This window comes from Camellia sinensis, chromosome 10, assembly GCF_055761805.1.
Source record: "Camellia sinensis isolate YWXY chromosome 10, ASM5576180v1, whole genome shotgun sequence".
In the NCBI taxonomy this organism is placed as follows: domain Eukaryota; kingdom Viridiplantae; phylum Streptophyta; class Magnoliopsida; order Ericales; family Theaceae; genus Camellia; species Camellia sinensis.
This window is the reverse complement of record NC_138970.1, coordinates 134,598,234-134,606,639: the sequence shown is the minus strand read 5'-3', so window position 1 is coordinate 134,606,639 and position 8,406 is coordinate 134,598,234. Positions and strand designations below refer to the sequence as shown.

General features: G+C 34.4%; 1 protein-coding gene across 2 annotated transcripts; it reads right to left on the bottom strand.

The window, feature by feature from the left end:
• Positions 1-923: 923 nt before the first annotated feature.
• On the bottom strand, positions 924-5,911 carry LOC114290941 (stromal cell-derived factor 2-like protein). Of its 2 annotated transcripts, none has more exons than XM_028234957.2 (6): positions 5,417-5,911; positions 4,819-4,959; positions 4,127-4,267; positions 1,921-1,970; positions 1,704-1,833; positions 924-1,311 (listed from the first exon to the last, which is right to left on the bottom strand). In XM_028234957.2, exons 1-6 carry the CDS (start codon positions 5,519-5,521, stop codon positions 1,228-1,230), a joined length of 651 nt encoding a protein of 216 aa, XP_028090758.1. In that variant the 5' UTR covers positions 5,522-5,911; the 3' UTR covers positions 924-1,227. The 2 variants fall into 2 exon arrangements, with proteins under 2 accessions (XP_028090758.1, XP_028090763.1); XM_028234962.2 differs by having other exon boundaries at positions 4,127-4,264; positions 4,816-4,959; positions 5,417-5,826.
• Between the last annotated feature and the right edge of the window lie 2,495 nt (positions 5,912-8,406).

Genomic DNA, 8,406 nt, shown 5'->3' with positions numbered 1-8,406 from the left:
TCCCTTACTCTTCACTACAGTAAAGTTCTTATCCTTGTATAGTAGAAGATTTGAAATTGAAATAGACACAAAGTTGTGGCAACAGCTACTCCAAGATGATAATTGTTCGTCACCAACTCAGTAATGGCCCTGTTTGGTAGAACTGTAGAAAAGTACTTATAACTTATGCCTTAACAGCTTATAGCTTATAACTATAAACATAAGCTGATTTCTGACTTATAAATTAAGTTTCTCCGGCCCCACTCAAAGAATAAGCTGATTTTTGACTTACAAAAAGCTATAAGCTGCATTGTTAAGTTAAACCAAACACATCAAAATAGCTTAAATTAAGCTGAAAACTGAAATAAGCTGAAAAAAAAAATGTACCAAACAGGGCCAATATCATTTATGATTGCAAGAAATGATTGCAAGTACTTCTTGGACCAACTAGAACACCCTCAAATTAGCTATACCCTGAGGGAAGCGATCAAATGTGCAGACATCCTCGCAAACAAAGGGAGCAACAACATGGAGAGGGGCTTCCAAATGTTCTTTTATGTATTAACAAACAGCTTCTAGATGATGCTAGTTAGGTAAAATACCCTACTATATGCTACCTTTTAATTTTCAATCAAATCCCTTTTTAATCACAAATAATAATGATATTCGGGGTGTGGCATGTTTCTCTCTGTGTGCGCTCGCAAAAGGTAATAAGGGAATACGATAATCTGCCCATATTCTTAGTGACTACCACATCTTAATAAGTAATGCAAATATACCTTTGGTTGTCATTTTCTCTAATCCCAGCTAATAATGCTTACCAAATCCAGGCAGTTATGCATCTCCATTCTCTACCCTTTGTTTTTTTTACTGATTTAAACCAATTCCAGTTACAGCGCATTCAACCTCAAGATCCAATCATCACTCAGACCACACAAGAGAAATGAGACAATTCAAACTGAAAATCAAAACTTAAGATGTCAGAAAAATGTCCCCAAAACAAGCAGATGCCACACAATCTGTGGACCCAGAAAGACCGCATTTTCTTGCGTCATTATATCCAGTTGACAAATGCTTGTCTATAATAAGTACCTTCTATCAGTTAATTTGAGTCATATTACTTCTTTCCTTTAATAGATTATCAATAATCTAAGATAAAAAATATATAAATAAAACAACTATCCACCTCTCTTTATCCAAAATCCATGTAGGCCTTTGCAAAATACTGGCCCATTAAAACTAAATTCTCTACTTGCTCTCTGTAACAGGGAGGTAAACGCCTTCAGCTGCCAGCCAAACATTATCAGCACGCTTTTCTCGGACACCACAAACCTATGCATCACACACAGATCATTGATTAATCAAATAATCAAGGCTCCAATAAATAACAAAAATACAGTAGTAGCATGATGTTGCTCATCGCTGACTGCCCATACAAGAGAGTGACAATTCAAATGATTAATGAAAAATAATAATTAATAATTATTTCAGTCATTACTGCTACCATCTTATGCTGTATTTCTGCAATTTTATTTTAAATTATTAAAATTCATAAAGAGTGTGAAAGAGAAGAAAGTGAATTTATAGTAAAAATTGTATCAATCTATAACCATAGTAAGAAAAAGACCTAGTCACCCGCAGCATAACTGATAACATTATATAAAACTTGGTGTGAAGCTAACATAATTTGCAATTTATATTATAAGATTGCAGGTCCCCCATACCTCCTGCTGTCCCCCAGCAATTCGGCTATACTTCTTGTCATGACTGTGCAGATACCCGCCAGTGTCAACATGTTGAAGCCGAATCCTCTGATCTTGTTTCCAAGTCTTTCCACTCCCTTCAATCAAAAGGCTAAGAAAAATGGTCCATAAGAATTACCAGCCATAGAGATGACAAGGTAAGTAATAATTGATATGAAACTTCCTATTTATGTCTCACCTCCAATAATCCCCCGTGTCAGATTCAGTGTTTCCTCCAAAACAGCTTACCTAGACACAACACCGAAAGAGTTTTTATGGATCCAGTAAATTTGCAGCTTTAATAGCGTTATTAAACCACAATGTAAGTTAGTTTCATGGTCAAGTCAGAAGCTGGATATGTAGATGGGTGGTGAATTGCTGCTTAGTACATTGTCAACAACGTATTTATGGGCATACAAATCATGTTCAGAAAAGGGGGCATACTGTCTCCAAGATGAAGAAAAACCTTTTATGCATTAATCTGAATGAAATCATCCACACTTCACTTTCAACCAATTTATTTTTGTATAGTAATTATCATGATATTCAATTTCCAAAAAATTGCCCAGAACTATTTCCAACCTAAAAAGGATGTTTATAGAATACTATATATTTTCAATCAGATCCTCACCCCTCAGTCTACCCAGCCCTTGAATCCTATTTGTGCTTTTCAATCTACACTGGAAACCAACAATACTAAAGGGATACCAATGGAAGAGACTAAGAGAGGTGGGAGTGTGGCTGAAATCTAATGCATTCTAGGAGACCTCACTTTTTATTGTTGAAAATATTATGGGAATTTCTATGGCAATCAACACATCAAACAATATTTAGACATACATATAGGAATTGAGAAAAGTTCAGAAAATTTAATTGAATCAAGCACACAAGAAATGGCCCTCTCCTTAGAGATGATAACCTCCCTTCAGTGCTAGATTACCAGCATTCATCTCCCTTGATAAGGAAGTCCTGCACGGAGCTAGGACATTTCCATGACCACATACTGCTTATGTGCTTAAAATAATTAGCAGCAGCAGAGGAAGAGATACAAGAGAGGTTCTATTGATCTTTTTTATTCTGTAACCATATTAGACTTTTGTACTTCATATATATTATATTTCTAGTAAAATCAATCCATCAGCATAAGGATAATGGTTATTACATTGGGCTAGGCGAAGCATCTAAAACTCCTCCCAATTTCCAACAGCTCATTAAAGAAACAGATTAAGATATATTGTAATGAATGTGGAAAGAGTGTGGATTTCAATCATGCAATCACAGAGTGGGGCACTCTTCTCTCTATTTCTTTCTTATTTCCATTGTGTTTGGTAAATAACTACTGGTCCAGACAAAATCTTTTAGTCACAAAACCTGAACCTGGATCATGAAGATTGAAATCCATCATTTTAAGAACCACAGCCCTTATTTCATTATTTTGATCCCTTAAGGCATCACATCTCCATTGCAGTATAGCCATAGAAACTAAAGCAACTATGCTCTCTGGAATCAGTTATAATTATCCAATAGTCCACAAGGTAATAGGAAAAACACTCAGAAATAAATTTTGGTGGGTGGCCTAGGAAGGTGTTACTAGAGTTTTGTCTTATATCAAAAAATCTTAATGTGTGCATACACACACACACACACACGAACAGACTCATACATGTCCCCAAAAAAAAACACAAAAAAGGAACTATATTGTGCAATAACAAAACAAATTTGAAAACTAATGAACTTACAAAATATGAATAGTTCTTAGTGAGAATGTCGAGATTGATATGAATGGAAGAAAGGACAGACTTGGAAATACACATATTCAGTGAAGGTATAGCCTATAGTCACCCATTGAAGCCAGCTAAAATGTGCATAGGTATTTATCACCATGGCTTTTGTTTTTAACCAAAAGACAAACTAAACCATGCATATAGTCAGTTATGACTTAGTGAAAGTTCATATTAATAGATAGACTCCACATGATCTAGCCAATCAAAAACTTAAGCATCTTAGCACGTTGGTAAAAAAATAACAAAAACGGAAAAAGGAAAAGAATACAAGCATCATCACAAGCTCCTGATCCAAGACATTACCTAGCTACTCAACAGATCCCACAAATCATAGCCAGCAATTATGCTATGGCTTATAGGCCCTACACACTAGCGACCACGCAAGTTCCTTTTATTTTCCCCTACACTAATATAAATGAGAGAACCCTGCAATCCAAATATCATGTCAAATGGAAACTGGTGGGCGTTATACAAGCCTTCAATGATGTGTTGAATTGGAAACCTATGCTTCACAAAGCATCACATGGGCCTCTTCCTATAACCCATACAGTTCAAGATCATTTCTAACTTTTTGTTGTATGAAGTGACAGTGAACATAGAGGAAGAAAAAAAAAAAAAAACCTCTAGGTTGCCTGATATTGGAGATGCATAGAGATGACTGTGCAGCCATCTTTGGGTCCTCATGTGTTGCAACCTGATAATTGTCCCACTTTTGATCACATCCCCTTGTTTGGCAGATGTCTCAGGCTGAGGTCTAACAATCTGCAAAATGCAATCATTTTGAATCAAAGTCAAAACAACTCCCGATTGTTTAATTTAACCAATCTACAAACATATAAGACTCAAAGTTTCATATGTGGAATATATAAGAAAAAAACAAACGGGGTAAATTACACTTTATTACCTTGCACTTTATCTCAAATTTCACTTTTGATCCTTCCACTTTTAATTGTGACAGTCAAAACCCCACAATCTGGTCAAGTTTCAAGGTCAACCTCTATCAGTTTTCGTATAGAAGATGAACCAAAATTGACCATGTGATTGTTATGTTACTCAACAATTGGTTTATCCAATCAAAACTCAGGTACAAAAGTGAATTTTGAGAAAAAATTAAGATGGCTAAAGGGTTACCAAATTAGGTCATGTAAAATCCAAGTGTCTAATTCCTGTCAAATATAAAGGCAATGATTGGAGGAGGGCTAATGCTATAGCTTAACATCCCAATTCGAAGTATAGAGCACAAAATGAGTTCTGAGGTAAAAAGTGCAAAGTGTAATTTACCCAAACAAATGAGAAAGAGATATAGAGAGTACCCAGTAGCTATTTGAATCATCAACAACTGGAAAACCTGTAACCGACTGCTGCCCGCTTCCAGATCCATATGGAACCTCATGTGAATGCAGCCGGACCTTTGTCTTCTCATGCATCAACTTAAGTACTGTACCATATGTAATCTACCAAAAGAATGTAGAATCTACAGTAAGCTTTTTAAAATTTCTAGATCTCTTAAATCTATTTAACCTCATTTAGCTTCCAAGAGAACTGGTGGAAAAAAAGATCAAAGCAAAACTACACCTTCATGCATAAACACCAAATTCAGAAGTTCAGTGATCTCAAAACCTCAATTTTTTTCTTTTTTTTTCTTTCTCGCACTTTTATCAATACCTCCGTTTCAATTTTCTTAGAAAAGAAACAAAATCTAAAATTCTACTCTTTTTTTCCGAATCCAGTCTATACGAAGAACCAACAGAACTTCGCAAGCAAACAAACCACGCAATTCAAACCTTTGATTTATCATATCTTCCAACATTTTCTCAGCAACCAAACAGAGTATATAACACACATACATATCAATATATATATATATATATATAGAGAGAGAGAGAGAGAGAGAGAGAGAGGAATTGGAACCTCAACGCCTTCGGAAGCAGCGGCAGAAGCAGAGGAATGAGAGGCAGAATTGAAGTCGAAGCCAAGAAAAATGAAGACGGCGAGAGCGAAACATGAGAGAGCCATTAGAAGAAGCAAGATGAAGAAGCAGTTCTGCTGATAAAATGGAAGGTTGAACCGTGAAGGACGTGAATGTTTATTAACAATGCGATTTGTTTCAGAATTTAGGGTTTGAGAATTGGAATTGGAATTGGAAGACGATGGTTTCCGACGAGAGAGGGAGTGTGGTGGCCCTGAAGGAGCCAGTTTTGGATCTGGTACGCTCTCCAGATCGGAGCTCCGAATTGGGTTTGGGATCTCTTTTTCTTTTTTGGTTTCTAGGGTTTGGATCTTGATGTTAACGGTTTTTGGACTTTGATAACTCCTCCATATGAGAACGGAAGTGAATTATAATTTTATATATTTTTATTTGTAATGTGCATGTGAAAGGAAGTGAACGATATAAAAATTGTTATTGTTGAAGTTATTTTTGTAAGTAATTTCAGTTGTATTGAACTTGTTTTGTCTAATTTATTTTTTCAGTTGCGATTGAGATACAAATAAAAGAGTATTAAAGTTGATAAAATATTATTAAAAAATTTTCCTTGCCGATGGGTTGATCAAAGTAAATGTGTATGATCAGAGGTTAGATGGTAATAACAGTCTGTAGCCGTATTTTATTTTCTTTGTGAATTGTTAATGCGAATTAATATATTATGAAAATAATTATTGTTCCGTTAACGACAAACAAGTACCATAGATAATGAAGTATCGACTTGAAAACTTAAATATTAAAAGGGTTAGTAGGTATGGTAAAATATGTTTAGTGATATTTTTTTTATAATATTTTCAAACAAAAAAAATCCTAAATATAGTCAATCATAATTTCAGAATATAAAAATAACATGATCTATAGGGTTAATAGAAATTAGAAACACAACAATAAAATATAAAAGTTGGAAAATAGAAACAAGAAAGATAAAATAAAACTAAAAATTATAAAACACATAGAAAGTCTTGAAATCTAGGTTTCGGTCTTGGCCGGCGAGAATTATGCAAAGAAGAGTTGAAGAACTTGACTGGGGGCCTAGGTAAATTTCAGCCTTGTGCTTTATTTGGTATTTGTTAATGTTGATGGTGGATGAATATGAACAAGAAAACAAAGGGACAGAGTTACCGGATGTCGAACTTCGAAAGCCCTAGATCTAAATCGGCTTCGGCAGTGAAAAACGCAAAGAAAATAAACGCAAGATTTGGGGATTTTTTTATATATATTATATGTAAATTGCTCCGGTTTGCTTGACCCGTTCACGAGTCAACCGGTTAGCCGATTAAACCGCCAATTCAAATGATTCTCACTAATAGAATGATTTTTGTCTTGGAACGGTTCAAGGGGATTAACTGGACCAGAATATAGATCCGTCAATGATTGAACCGGCTAGTCAGGTCCTGTTTTTTAAATCTTGATTGTGCCCTTAGAAAAGTGAAAATTATCATCCTTCTCAGGAATCGTTACTCCAATTAGTGTTACGTTTTTTCTACTACGGCGATAAGTCCTATTGGTATTGACAATATATGTAACGTCCCAAAATCTACGTTGGGTTCAAATCTAGAAAACGTCACTAATGAATCATTTGATCAACAACCAAGCAAGATTCCAACAAAGACCAAAGGAGTCAAAATAGCCTCTTTTGTAAATCCAATCTCCTTAGATAGTAAAGCTGTATCTTTGATGGATCTTAACAAGATATTAATGCAATATCTACATAAGTTGACATAAGATAAGGCATAGGTTTACACCAAAGATATATAGGTATATATATAAGCAAAATAATAATTACAAGAGATGTGTCTTAATTACAAACAAGAGTTTAACATTACAATCCCATAACATGTTTACAAAAGGGATTTAGCAAAACTAACTTTAGGGTAACCATACGTCTTCAAATTTATCAACTTCATCTTTGATCAAATAATAGTCTTTAATACCTGACATGAAATGCCATAAGTTTGGAGTGTCCAGTAAATACATGCATACCCTGTTCCATTTTTTCAATCCAATACACAATCACAATTATAATAAACAATGAAGTATGATATTTAAATCAATAAATAAAGAGATCATAAAGTTAGGTGTTAGTAAACTAGAAATCTCCCAAAGAGATTTCATCCTCCCAACCACAAGAATTGGACTCGGATTATTCGATTTCCCTCTTTTGCTGCTTTGGAGACCTTACCCCATATGCCTACAACGATTATATATCACATAATACCAGCCGAGGACCTCAAAAGAGATGATAAAATAAAGGTCGACACTCAACACCTCCTCAATCTTATCACATCAATAACTACCTAGGGTACGAATACAACAGATCCAATCAAGGGTTCTGAAACAATCACTTGCACAAGACTTAACCTTCAATTAGGGAACGCATCCTATCAATCCACACTTGAAGTTAACACAATATTGTCTCATAAATTTATTAAAGTGATCGAAAATCTAATACCCCTATTAAGTTTCCCGTTAAGTGTTTTAAGCCAAGATTAGAACAAGTTATTGAAATGATGATTACAATACAAGTATAGACATTTCAAGACAAAAATATAAAGATATACAACCAAAAACATACATAGATGACATACTAAAGCTTGAATAAACAATAAGAGGCACATCCAAACAACAAAGAGTATGAAACTTCAAAAATTTACCAATTTCTAGATTTTATTTACTTTATAGATAACTATCAAAGTGGCATTTTTAAAATTTTTCTAAACATGGCCTCTTTAGGGTTTGTAAATAATTTTGTCTACTTTCAAAATCAATTCACGAAAGTGGGATAAATTTTTTAGATTTTCAATTATTAATGAAATACTCCAACTTTGTCCATATTCTTCGATTCTTACGAAAATTGATTTTTCTCTCAAACCGCTCATTCATTTTTAATAAAACCAATTTTTATTGGAAGTTTGAT